Here is a 20,885-nt window from a genome sequence, read left to right on the forward strand (position 1 = left end):
CTACCAACGGCATTTTAAAAGGCACAGATGAGGACTTACGGGTCAGGCCAAGCTGCAGAAACTCTCTGCTCACTCCGCCCTAACGCACCTGGGACTGGGCCAGGGTCTCACGCAGACCGAAGGGCGCATGCGCACACCTACGCTCCCGGGCGGCCCCTGGGCGGCAGCTTCCCGACTGCGCACGCGTGGTGTGCGGCGGTCGCCATGGAGACGCGTGGCGCCGCGGGGGCCCTTTGCTCCTGCGGCGGCGGGCTTGGCGGCAGGGGCTGTGGGGCTGTCCCAGGCGCGGGTGGCGGCCCTGAGGGCGGATGGACGGCCGCGGGGGAGCAGGGGCGTCGGGGTTCAGCGAGGAGGCCGTGGACGACGAGGACGACGAAGAGGAGCGAGAGGGTGGCACTGCGGGCTCTCAGGGAGCCAAACTGCCCCCCATCGCCGGCAACGCCTCAGAAGTGAGCAAACGGAAAGTGAAGAAGAAAAAGAAGAAGAAGACCAAGGGGCCCGGCAAGGGGGACGGTAAGAGGAGCAGCTAGCTCAGCAGCCTCAGCTCCCATACCAGAGTTTCTTCTCCAAGGTCACTTACTCCCACTCCTCACAAAGAACCCCATCTACCTGGGGACCACTTCAGACCAAAACCAGAAACTCGCCAATCCCAAACAGAGGTCCTGCCGCTCCCCACACATACCACTTAACACAACACAGTGATGCCCCAGCCCTACCCATAAAAACCGTACGTGTCCACAGAGATCCTCAACATCCGTGGAGACCCTCTACCCCACAGAGATCCCCAACATACCCAGCATTATTCCCGCAGAGCCTCCCAGCTCCACACAGCAACTCAGCTTTGCACAGACATCCTCTCAATGTCCTAATCAATCCCTCAGCTAAAATTCAGAATCTTAAATAACTACACCTTCCCCACAGCAACTTCAAGCCCCCCTACAGAGATCCTCTCATCTTCACATGGACTTTCCCCAAGCCTAAGATACTAAGACGCTAGTGACAAACATGCACTGAAACACAGGTTTTTGCCTTGTGCCCCATGCGTTAAGGGGCACCTGCCCTCTAGAAGTCCTGTAATGCAGAGAAAGTATCTTTCCTGCAGGGACTGCATTCTCACACCCTTCCCCCATTTGCCAGAGCCAGCCTTCAACTGCACACATACCATCACACCAGTCACTGCTGCATACTCTTATAAGCCCCAAAATCCTCAACAACACCCCCTTATATCATTAGAGCCACCAAATAAAACTAAAGTCAGATACCCCATCAGGCACACACATTCCCAGTCTATGCATACATATGGGCACTCGGCTACACACTCACATGCATAATCCTCCACTCCCCAATACTTCCTGTACACATACAACCACACACACACACACATGTTCCCACTCCAGTCTCTCCCATGGACACCTCACATACATACACATACCTACACCTGCCACAATCCCACAGAGTGCCTATATCTCACCAAGGTCCTCTCTCAGAACCACCCCCTGCCCCGATTTCTTGACAAAGGCACTGAGCACCCAGTTTATGGAGAGAGAGGACCATCGGTGACAGAGAATGCACCTCCTTATGAGTGCTGAGTCTCCAGCGTCACTTGTGTGGTCCCCTTCTGAAGCTTTGACTGTTAGGAAAGTGGCTCTCATTGATTCTGGCATGGTGGGTCCTGACCTCCAGCATGGGTCCTGACCTTGGTTCACGTTTCTGGGCCCTAGCCTGTGGCATGTAGGGCTGGCACCACTAGCAAGCTGGTGGCAGAAGGAGTGACAGCCTTCCCCGTGTCATCCTTGTAGTTTGAGAAAGGAAGCAATGGGAAGGTTATAATGACTTCTTCAGGTGGAATCTTAATAAAAAGGCAAGAAAAAAATTGTGGAGCTGAGATCAAAAGGCCCCATGTGTATCTGCAAAGCCAAAATAGGAAACTTACTGTCTTTTTGGCTTAGTTTCTGACCCTGAAAATTATAGTGGCATGTAATTCATGCTGTCAGCAGGACACACCAAATAGTTCTTGAGGAATAGGAAAGCATAGAAATGTCCAGAGAGCACTTTTTTATTTTCTTATTTTCTCTTTTTTTGCAGGGGGAGGGATTTCTGTCTCCCCAAAACCAGAAGGATGAGCTGATAAAAGAACTACCACTTACAGTATTTCACATGAGTGCCATATAATTCAGCTGGCTTGGCATAATATTGCTTTCCACAACCAGGTTTAGGAAGCTTTTCTGTTGTTCTCCATTTCTCCTATCATAAAGAAGTCCAGACTAGGGGTGGAGTCATAGACTCCTCAAACTGCAAGGTACCTTGATGAGATATGGAACATGGAAAAAAAAAAAAAAAGATATGGAACATGAATGGCACAGTGGAAAGAACAGGGCATTGGGAGCTGGGCCTGTGTTCGAATCCTGACCCTGCCATTCACTATGTGATACTGTAAGTTAGACTTTTAGAGTCTCAGTTTCCTCACCGGGAAAATAGCGCTGATAGCCTTTATCCAAAGGACCTGTCCTATAGTATGTGCCCAATAAATTGTTCCTCCTTCCCCAAAAGGACTTGACCCAAAGCACAGAGCCAGTGGTGTATATAAGGCTAGTGGGTTTGGCTATCTGAGCCCAAGTCAGGAGGGGCCTCCACTCCCGTACATCTTCAGGGACTTGGGCATCACCCTTGAGCAGGCTGAGGCTAAAACACTGTTCATCTGCTTAGCAGATAAACATCAGAGTCGAGGCCTGAAGAGTCAGCAGCTGTCCTCATCCTTTCATGACATCTTAAGTCCCGGCAAAGATCATGGCCCAAGGCAAGAGCACAAACAGGACAAGGATGAAACCAAGCCCATCCCCCCTTTCTCCTCCACTGTAAACCTCACCCATTTTGCTGAAATGGAAGAGAGCCTCTCCAACCAGATCAATGAAAGTCTGCGTTGGGATGGAATTCTCGCTGACCCAGAGGCTGAGAAAGAAAGGATTCGCATATATAAACTGAACCGGAGGAAGCGGTACCGGGTTTCGGCCCTCAAGGGCTTCCACCCTGAGCTGTGTGACCAGGAGAACCCGGAGAACTTACCCTACCTGTCAGATAAAGACAGCAGCACCGAGGGCAGGCAGCCCCGACTGAAAGCCGATCGCCCCAGTCACTTCTTTGAAGGAACCCTCACTCCAAATCTCCTGCACTCTGACTTGGCTGCTGCTCTGCCAGAGTGAAAATCCACTCCTGACACTGACAAGTTTACACTGTATCCTCACTACAAATTTTTGTGTTAAAAAAAAAATAATAATAAAAGGAAATCAGACTCTCTGAAGGAAGCAGATGTCTGGTGTGTCAACGAGGTCAGGCTCTCCTTCCACTAGGGCATCATTCGTGGCCCAGGGAAGAAGGCACAGCTCCAGTACATAAGCAATTTAATGGACAAAGTTCTTTCCAAATTTTTTTTCTCAGATAATTTGGTATCTCTTTGTTATTTTTTTTTTTTTTAAGATTTAATTTATTCATGAGAGATGCAGGGAAAGGCAGAGACACAGGCAGAGGGAGAAGCAGGCTCCATGCAGGGACTTGATCTGCGAACTCCAGAATCATGCCCTGAGCCAAAGGCTCAACCACTGAGCTACCTAGGTGCTCCGCTTCTTTGTTATTTAACTTCTCATCACAGATGTCTGTAATCTTCCCCTCTAAAAGAGAAAGTGTGTAGAGTATATCAATTCTAAATCTTAAGCTAATTTAATGGATAAAACTCCTCACATAGCATGCTTCTCTAGGCCCAGGGAAAATGCCCCAAATATCTTGGAGGCTTTTTTTTTTTTTTTTTTTAAATTACATACACTCCCTGCCCTTATGTGGTCTTCAAAATAACTGAGTTCCAGAACTCTATCCCTGGGAGGTAATTATGAGAAGTCACAAAAGGAATATTGCTTCTCTTCTAAATATGGTCCTCCCAAAGAGCAAATTGGTGGTTGCCAGAAGGGAAGGGGATTGAGGGTGGGGTAACTGGGTGAGGGGCCTCAATTGTGCAGTGATGGATGGTAACCAGACTTGTGGCAGTGATCACTTTGTAGCATGTACAAATATTGAATTGCCATACGCCTGAAGCTTATGTAATGTTACATACCGATTTTACTTAAATTAAAAAATATATGTATGTAATTCTCCTCTAATCCCCTAAAACAGCATTTTAAACAAAGTTCTGGAACATTTAAAAGGTCCTACTATACTACTTGTCCTAAATTAATATTCATCGCTTGCGCAAATATTTATTGAGTGAGGGCCATGTGTTGTGTTAGTATGGGTTCTCCAGAAGCAGTTCCTGAGACAAAGACTCAGATGGAAATAGATTATTTGGGATCTTAAGGGAAACTCAGTAGAGAAGGCACTGGGAGGGGAAGACAGCTAATCCAGGGACACTGTTAAATCAGCTTCCATACTGGGTAAGTGGAGCTTAAATCATGGACAAGGAAACTCTGTGGGGATTATCCTGCCTGAGCCTGAGGGAGCGGGGCTGTCCTACTGCCCGCAGGTATTGGCTGAGGGATGGTCCTGGAGGGTGCTGGTTTCCTGGGGCCTACCTCAGGCACAAAGATACAGACAGAGAGGTCTAAGGAATGGGGTTGTGTAACATGGGGAAGGGCCTAAAAGGGACAGACTGAAGGTCTAAGATCAGGTTCCTGCCTTCTAAGGAATTAAAGACCTGCATTGTACTTGGAAGAAGTTGAAAGTCTATACAAAACATTACAGAATGCTCTTTGAAAGTTAGGAAAGTGGTTGTCTTGGTCCCTGCTAGTCCCAGCTGACAGAGCAGCCCTCTTCTCACCTTTCCTTAAATGGCCATTTACAGAGTTTTCATATTTTGGCCATCGTACTGTGGCAAAATATAGGAAGGGGACTTTTGGAAGAGCCCTGTCCTCCCCCTGAAAGGAGGTAGCAGCTGAGTCTGTCAGGGGCCCTCTGGCAGACAGGAATGGCCCTCTGTCAGGTTGTGCCACTGTCAGGTTGAGGGGCACAGCATCAAGTGAAGAAGAACAAGGGCTTTAGTGTGTCCCCATGGGGAGGAAGAGATGGGAGACATGTTAATCCTCAGCCATGGGACCTCACCTGATGCCCCAGGGCTCAAGGTAAAGAGAGCAGAGGGTAAAGCAGCTGGGCTGTACCTCCTGTGCCCTCTGGATCAACCACAGTGGCTGGGAGTGCAGTGCATGGAAGGCCCTGAGGCTTCAGGGTGCCCTGATTGCTTTGCATTCATGTCTTCCATGGGTGCTGAGAGTGGGAGTGGCCTGTGGTCACCTTTCCACTATGAGACATTCTGGCATAGTGGTTAAAATTATGAGCTTTGCCATCAGAGCTGAATTTATGCCTTTTCCGCTATGCGCTAGCTATGTGAACTCAGGCAAATTGGTTAGCCTCTCTGAGCATTAGCTACCACATCTGGATCCAGGGATGCAGATACCTACCTCAGTGCTGTGGGGTTCAAATGCAATACTTATATAAAGCATTTAGCACAGTGCCTCACCCCTAGGGAGCACTTAATTCATTGTAAGAGTTTTGACCAATGATATTTCAGGTTGGGCTGGCTGCACAGCTGCTAGAGGGACCGTCCTGCTGATGGTGTAGAGCTCACCTCATCAAAGGTGAGTTTCACAAAGATTTGGATTCAATGGCTGGCCAATAGATATAATTCAAAGAAACCACAAGACAAATTGCTCCAGGGGTCTGGAGCAAGAGGGAATGTAGGAGGAATGAAGCCAGGGTCTCCAAGTCCAGTATTTTTGGGGACTTGGGGCCAAACAAAAAGTGCCTACTTGGACCTGGAACCTTTTTATTACTAAGTGGTATTCCTTTTTTTTTTTTTTTTTTTAAGATTTTATTTATTTATTCATGAGAGACACAGAGAGAGAGAGAGAGGCAGAGACACAGGCAGAGGGAGAAGCAGGCTCCATGCAGGGAGCCCGATGCAGGACTCGATCCCAGGTCTCCAGGATCAGGCCCTGGACTGAAGGCGGCGCTAAACCGCTGAGCCACCTGGACTGCCCACTCAGTGGTATTCCATTGTATGAATATACATCACAGACATTTCAGTCCCTTCAACATATGGCTATTGTGAATAAAACTGTCATGAACATACTCATTTTTTGGACCTATGTTTTCATTTCTCTTGGATATCTAGTGTTATTTCATTGTGGTTTTATTGTGCATTTCCCTGATATCTAATGATGTCGAACACATTTTCATGTGTTTATTTTGCATCCATGTATCTTCCTTTGTGAAGTGTCTAGTAGTCTCTTGCCCATTTTTATTTTATATTTTTAAAAACATTTTATGTATTCATGAAAGACACGGAGAAAGAGAGGCAGAGACATAGGTGGAGAGAGAAACAGGCTCCCCAAGCAGGAGCCTGAGGCAGTAACTCGATCCCGGGATCCTGGGATCATGACCTGAGCTGAAGGCAGATGCTCACCACTGAGCCACCCAGGCATCCCTTTTATTTTATTTTTTAAAATATTTTATATATTTGTTTAGAAAGAGTGGGGGAAAGGGCAAAGGAAAAGGGAGAGAATCTCAAGCAGACTCTGCATTGAGTACAGAGCCTGACTCAGGGCTCCATTGCAGGACCCTGAGATCATGACCTGAGCCAAAGGCAGACACTTAACAGACTGAGCCACCCTGGGTGGCCCACTCTCACCCATTTTTAATCAGGTTTCTCATCTTTCTTTTTTTTAAAAAAGGTATTTATTTATCTATTCATTCATGAGAGACACAGAAAGAGAGAGACAGAGACATAGGCAGAGGGAGAAGCAGTAATATGGAACTTGATCCCAGGACCCTGGGATCACGACCTGAGCCAAAGGCAGACACTCAACCATTGAGCCACCCAGGTGCCACTAGCTCATTCATTTTATGGGAAATTTATACTATATAATCTAAGTGGCAGTAATCTTGTTGTCATCCCAAGGAGCCAAATTAGAGCTAATTTCTGTTAAAAAGAGACTGACTTTAAAAAAATACAAACACACTAATATGCATTCCTGGGATATATTTAAGTTGTAACTCAAAGACTAACAGATAAGACACAGAGCCTTGCCCTAAATTTGACACCTGAATGAAATCGCTTCACTTTTGATATTTCTTATCAACTCTTTTCTTATCAACACTTGCCCAAAAGGACTTTCCTTCAGGGAAGACAATGGTCTGAGATTGAAGAGATTGTAGGTATTAAATGAGTAGTGTTATCACTCCAGCTGCCTCACTTTGAGATATTGGAAGTAAGAACTTCCCAACACAGGCCAACATTCTGCCACCACATTCCATTCTTGACCAAAGTGTGTGTAGGACACTGATAGACCTGAAGCCCTACAGTGGGGTCCTGGTGCCCTAAAACTGATTTTTTTTTATTTTTAAAATTTTATTTATTTATTCATGATAGAAATAGAGAGAGAGAGGCAGAGACACAGGCAGAGGGAGAAGCAGGCTCCATGCCGGGAGCCCAATGTGGGACTCGATCCCGGGACTTCAGGATCAGGCCCTGGGCCAAGACAGGCCCTGAACCACTGAGCCACCCAGGGATCCCCAATATTGATGTTTCTAACTGTCCCTTTGTCCAGTGCCTATACGTTTTTCCTGCTCAGAGCAATGTCCTACAACAAAATTAAAAATTAAGGATGTGTTAGACTAACACATCATAGTTCTGCAAAATGGGAGAAAGGCAATTTGTAAGGAGAGGTGAGGAGGAAGGATTGGCCCAGTCATAATTTCGGGGCATATGGGTTTTAGGAAGGAGTACACACTGAATCTGAGAACAAATTCCCTAAAACTATGCCAAGGCATCATCTTGAATTCCACATCAGTATTTTCCTATTAAAATACAATCACATCGGGGATCTCTGGGTGGCTCGGCAGTTTAGCGCCTGCCTTCAGCCCAGGGCATCATCCTGGAGTCCCGGGATCGAGTCCCACATCAGGCTCCCTGCATGGAGCCTGCTTCTCCCTCTGCCTGTGTCTCTGCCTCTCTCTTTGTGTCTCTCATGAATAAATAAATAAAATCTTAAAAAACATACAATGCAATCACATCTTAAAATTTCTCAAGATGAGGAGGTGTTTTTCTCATGTTTCTTCACCAACACATAATTTTACTTTAAAAAAGAGAGGCATCTCTAAGTTTTGTTTCTTTAAAGATAATTTATTGTGAAGTGAGAGGAAGTCACAAAGCAAAATGGAATGGGGACAGGTGTCAAAGATAAATTTTAAAAATGTTTTTGTCAAATACTATTCTGGATTTCCTAAGTTTAGAAACAAGAAAAGAATCAAGTGAAAAGGTAATCGTTCTTTTCAAAAGATTTGAATTTGTAAAGAAAACAACTTTTCTCTGAAAATACAAATCATCCTTCTTACATGAAACCTATAAGAGACTGAAAAAAAAAAGACTTTAGTAAACTATCTCTCAGATATGCTTAGGAATGTTTGGTTTTAAGGAGTTTTAAAAATCATGGCTTCCACTTTGTAAATGAACCTAAGTCCAGCAATGATCAATGTCACTTGATCCACCCTGAAGTGTCCCATTATGTCTTCTTATGCTTATGCTTCTTTCCTGTAACTTGCAGCAAAGCAGGTTTGAAGGAAAAGAAAGGATTAGAAGGAACTACAGTTAGTTCCCTAGTAAATAACTTAAGATAAAACCTGCTTTTCCATTCACATTACACATTCACAATTGCTCACTTCTACTTACTTTACTGGTATATTTCAGATTCTCTCCACACCTAGAATGCTTTGTCTGAACTTAATCCAACCCCCAAAACAAAAAACAAACTCTCACGTGGATATCTCAAAACATGGCTGTGTACAAAGGCCATGTTTTCCCATATATCTCTCCTGTCGTGCTGCCCACAATATTGTTCTGAGCTCATTGAAGTGTTCCCGTTGGGCCAGAATAAAGCCTTGGGAACTCTCTTAACACAATTTAAACATTACATTTACCACTTGTCTTGAATGAGAAGATTATGAAATCAGAGAGAAAAACCCATTTTTATCAAGAAATGCCACGTAATGGACTCTTCCGGAGGCAGATAGCGTTTGTCACTCTGAGTGATGAAGGTGATCACGGAGTCCCAGAGTGCCCTCTTTACCAGTCCCCGCTGAGCTTTACTACGGCAAACTCAGGACCATGGACCCAACAGCAGGATCCACCCAGAGATGCATCCAAACAAGAGTATGACAGACTAAACACTGTTAAAGCTGAAGAGGACACCAGACGGTTTGGCTCTAGAGATTTCCAATGACTCTAAATGAGAGCGATGATAATCACACCTGCTCTCCTCAGAACAAAAGTCCCCACTGTGGCTCCAGGGTACCCACAGAGCTATCGATTCTGCTTTCAGGACACATGGAAGCCATCAAAAGAAACCCAAAAATACAGCGGGAATCCGGGCTTATAAAACTCTACAGCCCTTGAGCACGTGATATAATTTGGACGTATTCAAAGAAAATATTCGCGATTGTTCTTTCCAACATTGGAAGAGAAAAAGCCACCTGCCCCTTTCTTCACTCAAAAACCTTGGGGATTGGCAGGAGGAGGAAATATGGGCTGGTGGGGAGGCAGGGTGAGCAGGGGGCTAAAGCCAGAAACTGTCTGGCCCACCACACCCCCTGGCCCAGCGGCCCTTTCTGCTGCCTTTTTTTTTTTTTTTTAAAGATTTTATTTCTTTATTCATGAGAGACACAGAGAGAGGCACAGGCAGAGGGAGACACAGGCTCCATGCAGGGAGCCCAATGCGGGACTTAATCCTGGACCCTGGGATCATGTCCTGAGCCAAAGGCAGCCGCTCAGCCGCTGAGCCCCCCCGGCACCCCCCTTTCTACTTCTGAGGCCGACTCAGCTGAACTCACAAAGTGTCGTCCATTTGCACCTCACGCCCTGATTGTCACTGCCATTACAGTAAGCACTTACAAGAAATGTGCGCCATCACAACAGTGCCCAGGTGTAGGAGTTTGACTCCCGACAGCAATCCCGAGCCTTTCTTTCACCTGGAGGGAGGGGCGGGGCCGTGTTCTGCCTTTGGGCTTAGACTAAAGTCAGGGGCAGGATTCCTCTGCGGTGTTGGCACCATCGAAGTTGACCCAGGGTCCCTGGAGAGGAGACTCATCCAGATGAAACAGATCACCAGAAACATCTCCATCTGCCTCTCTCAGAGGTCATGCAGTCCCGGGTGTGGCCGGCCCTTCCCACTGGGAGTGAAGTCCCCTCGGGGAGTCCCCAAAAGTGGTTTCCCTAAGCATTCTCTCAAAATGCTGTTTCTCTCCGCTACATTTTGCCTTATGAGAAAAACAGGCAAGTATTTGGAAACACCAAAATACATCTCAGGAGAGTTACACAAGCCTGTGGAGACATTACCAGATGCCAAGGGTTCAAAGCGCTTTGCCAGAGCCCACGCTCAGAGCCAACCAGGCGAAGGAACCAGAACTGAAGCCATTGCTGTCAAACTGTCCCCTGGTGGACCTGACTCCCCTGAAGAGAGGTGAAAACAGGATGAACCTTTTCATCCTTTCTTTTTTAAAGAGGCATCTTTATTTTATATTGTGGTTTGGGGTTTTTTGATACGAAAAGGGTTTGGAGAATCCCAAGAGTTTTGGTGACACAGTAAGTACAAATGGAAATGGGAATAAACTAGGGAATGGAACTCAGCTCTCCACAGATGGGACCCATCTGGATGTCAGCTCACAGAACCAGCACCGCTGTCAGTGAAGACATCCTGGGCTGAAAGTTCTTAAAACTCACTTTTTCCATCCCGGACACTTTTTCCACACTCTTCCTCGGGCTAACAGGCTGACTGAGCAATGGAAGAAGAGCTCTCTCTTCCCTCCCTATTTCAAACTGGGCCCATTTTTCTTTTGCTCCAGTTGGCTTTCTATTTGCTCATCGAATTGAGACTTTGGGGGAAGCTGCACAGCAGCAAACTGGAAATATTTTGAAAATAATTTGAACGTTTTAAAAAACCAAATCGTCTCAATGATTGTAAGATGCCATGACATTTTCTCCTTCCCCAGGCCAGGCTTAGAGGTATGGCTAGGTCAGACTCCTCTGGGGCACGAAGGCCATGGAGGGCAGCAGAAGAGCTGGTCCAACCCCACACAGGCTCACGTCAGCATTCATCTGGGAGGCCATCGCTGCCTGGGAGCTCTGTGGCTTCGAGCTCCACGCTGGACAGGAACCTCCTCAGCGTCTTGCGGCAGTTGTAATCCAGGGTGGTCGTGTAGACGGTCTTGGGGTACTTGGGGTAGACGATGGTGGTGCTGAGGAAGCGGGTGGGCTTGTGGCAGGGCTTGAAGTGCACCTCTGCCTTGTAGTTGCGCCAGGTGCAGTTGGGGAGGCAGGTGACAGTGTAGCTACAGGAGGCCACTGCCAGGCCCAGGGGCAGGTGGACATCATCAATGAAGTGCCGCTCCGAGTCATACTTGACCGATGAAGTGTACCTGGGCAGGAGACAGAAAGAAGGCAGCACGAAGCTGTTCTCCTGAGCTTGAGGCACAGGAGTCCCTACTGTGATCTTGATCCTGGGGAGGGGGGCAGGTGGGGTGCAAACTTTGAGATGAGGCTACTCTAGTCAGAAGCAGCAAAGATGGGATCCCTGGGTGGCGCAGCAGTTTAGCGCCTGCCTTTGGCCCAGGGTGCGATCCTGGAACCCGGGATGGAATCCCACGTCGGGCTCCCTGCATGGAGCCTGCTTCTCCCTCTGCCTATGTCTCTGCCTCTCTCTCTCTCTCTCCTCTGTGTGACTATCATGAATAAATAAAATCTTTAAAAAAAAAAAAAAAAGAAGCAGCAAAGATGAAGCGCCTACTGGGTGGTACTGTTCTAAGCACTTTACTTCCAGGATCTAATTTAACTGAATTGACCGCCCTGGGAGAGGAAATGGAGGTGCAGAAGTCAAGGTCACAGTGGCAGTGAGCAGCAGAGCTGGGATATATGTGCAGGTGTGCAAGATCCCCAAGTTTACCCCACACGTACTGTTTCTCCTGGCAGGCAGCAGCCCCTGGCGTCTTTGTGTGTTTAAAGCTAGGGGAGCCTGCTCAGATCACTTCTCCAAGCCTTGTGTTCTCTTTCTGTGAAAGATGCCCAGAAATAACCGAGCAGGGTATTAACTCACAGCAAGTGGTGTAAGTCAGTGGTAGAACAAGGCGGTTTCTACTGCCTCACTAGGGGTGAATGCTTTGTTTTCTCTGTCCCCTGACATTATAATCAGGTTGCTTGCTTGCTTTTTTTTTTTTTTTTTTTAACATAAGCTTTCTGCCCAACATGGGGCTTGAATTCACAGCCCTGAGATCAAGAGTCGTACACTCTACTAACTGAGCCAGCCCATCACCATCAGCTCTTTAATGAGAGGATGACAGAACCCAGGACTTCTGAGAGTTAAGTGATACCAAGTACTAGTACTTGGTCCCCTTTGGCCTTTGGTTTAGAGACCCCTCAAACCAGAGACTCAGAGACCTTAGCTTATCAATCAAAGCCAATGACCGTCTTGATTTCTTTTTTTTTTTTTTTAATTTATTTACTTGTGAGAGACAGAGAGAGAGAGAGAGAGAGAGAGAGAGGCAGAGACAGGCAGAGGGAGAAGCAGGCATCATACAGAGAGCCTGATATGGGAATCGATCCAGGGTCTCCAGGATCACGCCCCAGGCTGCAGGCGGCGCTAAACCGGGCTGCAGGCGGTGCTAAACCATCTTGATTTCTTAAAATAAATTAGCATCTATGTTCCCCAGCAGCTACTTTTTTTTTTTTTTTTTTTTTTTTAGTCCTTTGGTAATTTGGGAGCTAATTTTTTCTGTAATGTAATTTTGGTAATTTTTAAATTTTTTTGAAAGATTTTATTTATTTATTCATGAGAGACAAAGAGAGAGAGGCAGAGACATAGGCAGAGGGAAAAGCAGGCTCCCTGCAGGGAGCCCAATGTGGGACTCCATCCCAAGACCCCAGGATCACAATCTGAGCCAAAGGCAGACACTCAACTACTGAGCTACCCAGGTGGCCCAAGTGTTATTTTCTATGTAATGTAATTTTTAATGTAATATAATTTTTAATGTAAATAAAGCATTTGCTTATTTTTAAAATTTACTATTGCTAAAATAAATTGACTATTATAACTTCATAGATCCTGAAATATGTATGTGTATCACACAGCACTGCCTCCCCCAGCCCCTACCCACTGGTCAGGGAGTAAGAATTAGCATTCTTTTCAGCGGGTTGGTTGGATGATGGAAACCTCGTCTATTCTCCTTAAGCAAACAGGTAAGAAGGCTGGTGGAAACTAATGTCATGAAGTCATGTCCTCATTTTGTTCAAAATACAAGCTCTGCAGGAATAAAAGACTAAACCCCTCACCTCCAAACTGGTGAGCCTCCTTTGTTCCCCATCAAAGGGCCCTTTGTGTTAAGGGAGCTGAAACTCCGGCAAAAAAAAAAAAAAAAAAAAACAGCAGCTACCAAAAGTAAAATTCTTTTTCCTGAAGAGACAGATCTTTAACAGAGGCTCTCAGTGGATCCTCAGCCCCCAGGTAATCCTGGAGGAGATAAATTCCCAAAGGAAGAATGGTATGAAACTGTAATATAGGACAAGGCTATAGTGCCTTGAAGCAGGGGTAGGGGCGATGGGGGACCAGTTTCTGGAAAGAGTAATTATTTTGTTACAAAACTGTGAATGTCTGATGGTCATGATGTCCAAAAGCAAAAAGTGCAAAAAGCAAGTCACCGTACTTTACATGACCTTGTTTGTTATTTCAACAGGTATATCTATGTATGTAATAAGTTAGAATACACAAAGAAATCCAAAAATAGTATCCAACAAACTATGAATAATCTTTGGCACACTTTTATGATTAACTCATTAAAAACAACAACAACAACAACAACAACAACAAGCATTGGGCACCTGGGTGGCTCAGTGATTGAGTGTCTGCCTTTGGCTCAGGTCATGATCCTGGGGTCCTGAGAGGTAGTCCCGCATTGGGCTCCCTGCATGGAGCCTGCTTATCCCTCTGCCTATGTCTGTGCCTCTCTCTTTGTGTTTGTCATGAATAAATAAAGAAAATCTTTTAAAAATAAAAAAAATAAAAAAGTAATAAGCATTAATTTCTGCAATAAAAAATGAAAAATGGAAAGCTCCAGTCAAATCTGCGCCTGCTATATTTACCTTACTTCCGTTGGCGGTAAGGGATCAAACTCCACTCCTTCACCAAAGGACAGAGGGCACAGCCTTGGTGAGCAGGCAAAGGCCAGTGGGCTGGGGAGAGGTGCTGGATTCTGTGAGGATGGAGAAGGCAGTTAGACCACAGGCCAGTCTGACGCATCCCTCAAAGAGGTCCTGGCTCTGAGCTTCCAGCTGACAGGCCCCACTGGGATTTGTGTCCTCTTCCTGGAAATGATGCCAGAGAAGGGCCGCCCCACAGCATGGCGAGAGCTCTGGATGGAGAGCCAAGAGGTCCGGGTCACATCACCTGCCCTGTGACCTTATCTGTAGACCAACGGGATGCCCCCTTCCTTCCCTGAGGTCTGTGAAAGGCTAAGGAGCTCAGCATCGTGACCTTGGCAAGACCCTGGGGCCGTGGCACCATCCCACGACAAGGTAGTGAGAAGACCTCAGTGAACGGGGGCCTCACTCACCAGAACCCTCAACCGTATCACTGTCTCGGCAACACTTTTGAAAAGCCAAAAACAAAATTCTCTCAGAAATCTTTTCACACGGAAGGCTCGGGCCAACTTCCCCCGCACCTTCTCTGCCTCCAGGACCACAGGATTAACACTCTACCAACGTGGAGGATCCATCCACAAACTCACTGGGAGGCTGAACACCAAGAGAGTCTTCCTCACCCCCTGGCTCTGTTCAGCAAAGGAGACAGAGCAGTGACCCTAGACGTTAACTGGCTTCTGGCCCAGACAAAGCTCCACACTTTCTAATTCGTGGAGCAGCCTGAGCGAAGGCCAGGGCTGTCCAAGACATGGGTGCTCGCTTTCACCCGACGTGGCTGGCATCAGGCATCTGTGTTAAGTGTTCAACAGGGAGCAGCCCTTTGGGTTCCTGGGTTTCCCGGTGATTGGTCATTTTCTTGGCCTCATTCAAGAGAAGGGGCCACTACGGGGCCAGGATGTGGAGTGGCAGCCCCGCCCCCACACCTTCCAGGATGGAGAAGGAAGCAGACAGTCCTAGAAGGTAGGCTCCAAGACTCTCACCTTGCTACCAGGACAGAGCGCCAAGTGAGGGCCTAGGGTGGAAATACCAAAGTCAAAGGGGACCAGGGGAAGGGAGGGAGGTGCAGAGGGGCCTCCTCGGGCTCCTGAACCTGGATGGGGGAGGGGCTGTGGCTGGCAAGTGAGGTCAGTAGAAGAGGGGGAGGGGGAAGGTGTGGGCACTGGCTGCTGCAGAGCTTTTGGAAGCAGCCCCCAAGTAGTGGTGGTGGGCCCTGCTCTGCCCCCAGCCCCCTGGCTGCCACACCTTCCACCTAGGGAGCACCTTCGGGCCGTCCTGGTGGCTGCGAGGTGGCGGCAATAGGGGAGGTGGACAAGTCTCCAACACACACTAAAGCCAGGAATCCACACAAGCACTTGGTTCTCTTGTTGGCTCCCTCATCCCGGCCACCCAACAGACACTCCCTGAGCACACACCTTGGCCCAGGTGCAGGGTGGGGATGGGACAGGCACCTGGGAATTACAACAGACACAGGAACAAGTGCCAGCAGGGAAGGGGGACCCAGCCATGGATTTGAGCATGGCTCTGGGAAGCATCAAGGAAGTCTTCCCAGAGGAGGCTACAGTTGGGCTTGAAGGGCCAGCAGGGCTCTGATAGGTCAAAACGGCAGCTGTGGGAGGGAATGGGCTGGGGGTGGGGGAGGCATGCCAGGGAGAGGAGAGGAACCTGCCTGTGGTCAGGGCGCCCGAGGCTAGCAGGGCCAGGCAGCAAAGGTTCTGAAGGCCAAGTTGAAGCAAGTGCCGCCTTCCAAAGAGAAAAGACCCCGAGCCCGAGCCGGGGCCAGTGGGTCAAGACTTCCACGCCCATCAAAGGGCCCAGGTCTTAAAGGAACAGCAGCTGCCACCCACTACTTCACCCCAGGGGAGAGGGCTGGAAATAGCCACCCCCAAGGGGGAGCAAAGGGGCCTGAGAGCCCCACTTTGAACCTTGGCTGTAGACAGGATGTGGCTTCCCCTGAGCTCTAGGTAAAGGCAATAAACGCCCCCACCTGAGCGGTTCCTAGGGGCAGAAAAGACTAGGCGTTTCTCCTTTAAATAAACATTTTGAAGTAACATAAAAGGATTCCTTTTTGAAAGGTTCCACCCAGCTAAAGCCCTGTCACCCACCAAGTGCCCCCCCCCGGGCTAGGTGACGGGACAAGGGGGGCACCGGGCGGCGGGAGGCTCACGCGGTGAGGTCGCCCTCCACACCTCCAACCTGGTGCCCACAGGCTGGCCCCACTTGCTGTCGGGATCAGGGAGCTGAAGCGCCCCCCCCAGACCGGCCACGAGGGGCAGGTCCTTGGGAGGCGCCGCCGCTGGGGGGCACAGCCCGGCAGCCGCGGGGGCCGCCACCCCGAGGAGAGGAGGCTCCCGCGCCTCCCAGGCGATGACCATTTTCCAGCCGCCGACTCCAGCTGGCCCGGCTCTCGCCGCGCTCCCGCCCCGGGCGCCCCGCGGTGGCCAAGCCGTCCCGACGCGGAGGTGGCGGCGCCGACAGCCGCGGTGGTCCCCGGGGAGCCGGCTGCGGGCGGGGCCGGGAGGGAAGGGGCCGGAGCGGGGCCACTCACCGGGGCCGCGGGGCTCGCCGCCGCGTCGGGCTCCAGCGTCCCGGGGGCCGCCGAGCGCTCCCCGCCTCCCCCGGCCGCCGCGAGCCCCCAGTGGCTGGGGCTGGGGCTGGGGGGCAGCCCCGAATCCGGGCTGTCCAGGACGCCGTCGCCCTTCTTCTTGGTGTCCACGAGCTCGGGCACATCCTGCAGGCTCAGCCGGCCCACCATGGCTGGGGCGCGCCGGGGGCGCCGGGGCCGGGGGCGCGAGGGGCGCACACGCGGGCTGCGGCCGCCGCCCGCCCCGCCGCCCTCCCTGCCGCCCTCCCCGCCGGCTGCCGCCTGCCGTCGGGGTCTCGCGGGCCGCGGCGCTCCGGGCCCCGCCCTCCGCCCCGCCCGCCGGGACCCACCCGCACTGGCCGAGCGGCGAGGCCCGGCGCCAGGGGCCGCTGCGCTCCCGCCCTGCGCTCCCGCCCTGCGCGCCCGCACTGCGCTCGGCGCCGCCGCCCTGCCCGCCCTGCCCGCCCTGGCGGCGCGGACCTGCGGGTCCCCGCGCGCTGGGCGGCTTCTCTGCGGAAGGTCGCGCGCCCCGGCCCCGCGCCCCGGCCCCGCGCCCCGCACCCCGCACCCCGCTACAGGTGCCCGCGGGGCCCTGCTCGCCCCACGCTCCGGGCGGCGCCTTGTCCCCTGGCCCCGGCTCCGCAGAGCCCGGCGGGCGCCAGTGCGGCCCCGGCAGCCCGAGCTGAGCCTCGGCCTGAGGAGGCCTGGGGAGCCGGCCGGACCCAGCGAGCAAACAACTGGAAATTATTAATAGTTAATGCGCTTCGTATGGCTCCGACCGCTTCTTGGCTCAGCAGAGCGGGCTCTCAGAGCGCCCCCGGCTTTCACTGCTGCCCGAGAGGAAAAGAGGACCTACTCTGAGTATCCCCGGGACTCCAGGGGGCGGGGACAGGGGACGCAGCACTCCCTGGTCTGGCGCTCAGCTCCCACGCTGTGACCACACCAGGCAGGGAAATTCTGCAGAGTGGGACCTCCAACTACATGGACGAGCTCAGGAGGCTGCCCGTGGGCTGTCTAATGGGCCAGGGGCTCCCTGGTGGGGGGCCATAGTTTTTCATTCATGGGAGTTCCTTTCTAAAAACCACACTGGGGGCGGGGGGTGCTGCCTTCTCTAGTTGGACAGACAGGCCCTGTCTCCGTGGGAACTCGTTTCAGTACCTGTCAGCTGCAGAACAGAACTGGGCTATCCTCAAACCTAGTACTTTTGCTCATGGAGACCTCCCTGTATTGGAAGTATTGGAAGCTCTCACCCCCACCAGCCACCATCTTCCAGGAGTTTCTGATGGGTGTTTAGCCGGATAGGAGTTGTGCCCTGGCTGGATGAGACGTAGGCTCTGTGCATGCCCCACAATGGCAGCCTAGTCTACATCCTGGCAAAAACAAAGGCTGCTTGTCCTGCTTGGGACCTGTTAAAGTCAGCATTTAGAGTAGGTAGATGTTACAGGTCTCCTGGCAAAGTTCAGCCCTCCTACCTTCCTCATCATTTTGAAGTAACAGAAAAGGAACTTGACTTGGTCCGAGTCACATAGCTGGTGCAAACTCCCTTCACTGGAAAATAAAACCTGGCACATGCCTGTGTACTGGGAAGTCGCTTGTTTATTTAAGGCTTGTGGGGATAGATTACAAAATCAATAGCATCAGTGGTTAGTGCAAGGATGTACTGTAAGCGGTGGGCCTTAGAGGTTGGGCCAAGTATATGGCTACACCTTCCTACCCATGCTGATCCCACCATCTGCACATCCCAGGCTGCTTTCGATATGGGGCATCACGGGAGGAATGGCAGTGCTTCTTGGGGTTGTGAAAAGGGTGGTCTGTTGGCAGTGGGAGGACTCAGCGCCCTGGGGGGAATTCACCCCGCCACCCCCCAGCATTCCCAGGTAGATCCTAAGAACCCTTCAGGTAGAGATTAGGCAGGGCTTTCTGAACCCAGAGGACATCCTTAGGCCTTGCCCAGGACAACTGCCAAGGAGTTCCTGAAGCTAATGGCCCCCCATGCTTCCTTCCCCACAGAGGAAACTGGCCTTGATACACACACAGAAGAAACTGCAGAGGCTTGAAGAGGAACCTAACCCCAGCTCTGCACACTGACAGAGAAGCACAGTTAGAGACCACGGTCTCATAAAGATTCCTCTGAAACAGGTGCCCCCTTTCCCAGTAAGCCGCACCAAACTGGGATCCTCCCCTGGCTCCCAGCCAATCAAAAGCCAAAAATGAGGGGGGACCCCAGGTTTGTAACCTCTTGTCAGACTGTCTTTGAAGAGCTCAAAGATAAATCCGAGCTGACTGGCAGCCATATGGGGACCAAGAAGAAAGTGGGGGACATCCTGCCTGAGCCACCTCTCCGTCAACTCATGGCATTTCTGGTGGAGATGAGCAGAGGAGTTCTTCCAACAGAAATTACCCAACTTCTACTTGTCCATGTGTCCTTCTGGGTGGGAGGGCAGGGGGACTTCCTTTGTCACCACAAGGGAGCTGTGCAGCTCAGCCTAGAAGTCAGCTGTATTTGCTGGGCTCTGAGCAGTGAGTTCATACTGTAAATCTACAGTAGTCCTTTGGAAGAGCCCTGTTGTCTGTGCTCATCGTTGTCCTACATCTTATTCCAGATTGCTTTCCAAATGATGCTTCTTTAAAAATCTTTAACTAGGGGGATCCCTGGGTGGCTCAGTGGTTTAGAGCCTGCCTTTGCCCCAGGGCGTGATCCTGGAGTCCCAGAATGGAGTTCTCCATCGGGCTCCCTGCATGGAAGGAACCTGCTTCTCCCTCTGCCTGTGTCTCTGCCTCTCTCTCTCTGTGTGTCTCTCATGAATAAATAAATAAAATCTTAAAAAAAAAAAAAAAACACAAAACTTTAACTAGAGCTGGGGAGGGACAATGGATCCCACTTTTACTCACTTCTGTCCCAGCTTTGAAGACAGGCCTTCTTTTGAGGAGTAGCTGGGGCACACCTAGAAATCCGGGGTGAGCTACACAAAACAAGACCACAGAGCCTGCTTCAGAGGAGCCACTTCTCAAAGCTGTCCTTTCAGAGCACACCAGGGCCATGGTCCCCCTGCCTGGATCACAGAGACTGATGTCCTCATAGGACTTGGCTTCTGGCCTGAGGTCTTTCTCAGCAGGGTCTGAGGAACAAAAGATGCCTAACAATGATGCCAGTACTGCATTTTCCCTTTTTCTGCACTAAATGAAGCTGATGCCTGAATTGAGTGGAGTCAGATGAGAACAGGGAAGGACCCCTCCCCACACTGCCACTGCTTATTGTTTTGGAACAGTTTGTCTTCAGTAAACCCAGCCAGACAGTGGATTAAAAACACGGCTGGCTCCAGCATGCTGGCTTGCACCCCATACCCCGTGGCACCTTGTTGTCCCAGCCACTTGGGTCCTGGTGTTCTGGAATTCCTGATGCTGTGGATTTGCCTTACTATTGAATTCAGTTCTCCCTTCCCTTCATATGCCTCCATATCAAGCAAAATGCTCCTAAAACACACACACACACACACACACACACACACACACACACACACACACACAAAACTTTATTTATTTCCATAAGTATTTCAGGATTAAGATGACAGTTTTCAAAGAACATTAAAAGTGACCTGCTGGGGCGCTGGGTGGCTCAGCCATTAAGCATCTGTCTTCCACTCAGGTCACAATCCTGGGGCCCTGAGATCGAGTTCCGCATTGGGCTCCCCGCTCAGCGGGGAGTCTATTTCTCCCTCTGCCTCTGTTGTTCCCCCCACTTGTGCTCTCTGGTTCTCTATGTCCAATAAATAAAGTCTTAAAAAAAAAAGTGACCTGCCATATTCAATTAAAAAAAAAAAAAAGGAACTGAATGAAAAAGAGACACTTGGAAACAACACACTCCCAGGAGTGTATGCACCTACATTGTGAGGTCAGTTTAGAGCCCCAAGCCCCCGGGCACTCACAAAGGTGCATCAGCCAGACAGAGCCCTACCGAAGTTCTGGCTTAGCAATTTTAGAGTGAAGTGGGCCCAGGGGCACAGGTCAGCTCCTCTTCTGACCTTTCCCCTGGGAGACCACCAAGTCAGGTGGGTAGATTTCCTGCCCAGCCCAGCTGGTGACACT

The 20,885-nt window shown here is 50.1% G+C and overlaps 2 protein-coding genes across 3 annotated transcripts; one reads left to right on the plus strand and one right to left on the minus strand.

The window, feature by feature from the left end:
* The first annotated feature begins 226 nt into the window (after positions 1–226).
* On the plus strand, positions 227–3,294 carry C12H17orf97 (chromosome 12 C17orf97 homolog). Of its 2 annotated transcripts, none has more exons than XM_041725812.1 (2): positions 227–513; positions 2,707–3,294. In XM_041725812.1, exons 1-2 carry the CDS (start codon positions 309–311, stop codon positions 3,198–3,200), a joined length of 699 nt encoding a protein of 232 aa, XP_041581746.1. In that variant the 5' UTR covers positions 227–308; the 3' UTR covers positions 3,201–3,294. The 2 variants fall into 2 exon arrangements, with proteins under 2 accessions (XP_041581746.1, XP_041581747.1); XM_041725813.1 differs by having other exon boundaries at positions 2,710–3,294.
* Positions 3,295–8,140: 4,846 nt separating this feature from the next.
* Positions 8,141–17,639, minus strand: RFLNB (refilin B). Its single transcript, XM_041725687.1, has 3 exons — positions 16,764–17,639; positions 14,162–14,271; positions 8,141–11,448 (listed from the first exon to the last, which is right to left on the minus strand). Exons 1-3 carry the CDS (start codon positions 16,968–16,970, stop codon positions 11,118–11,120), a joined length of 648 nt encoding a protein of 215 aa, XP_041581621.1. The 5' UTR covers positions 16,971–17,639; the 3' UTR covers positions 8,141–11,117.
* Positions 17,640–20,885: the final 3,246 nt, after the last annotated feature.

The sequence above is a fragment of the Vulpes lagopus genome, chromosome 12 (genome assembly GCF_018345385.1).
Source record: "Vulpes lagopus strain Blue_001 chromosome 12, ASM1834538v1, whole genome shotgun sequence".
NCBI lineage: Eukaryota > Metazoa > Chordata > Mammalia > Carnivora > Canidae > Vulpes > Vulpes lagopus.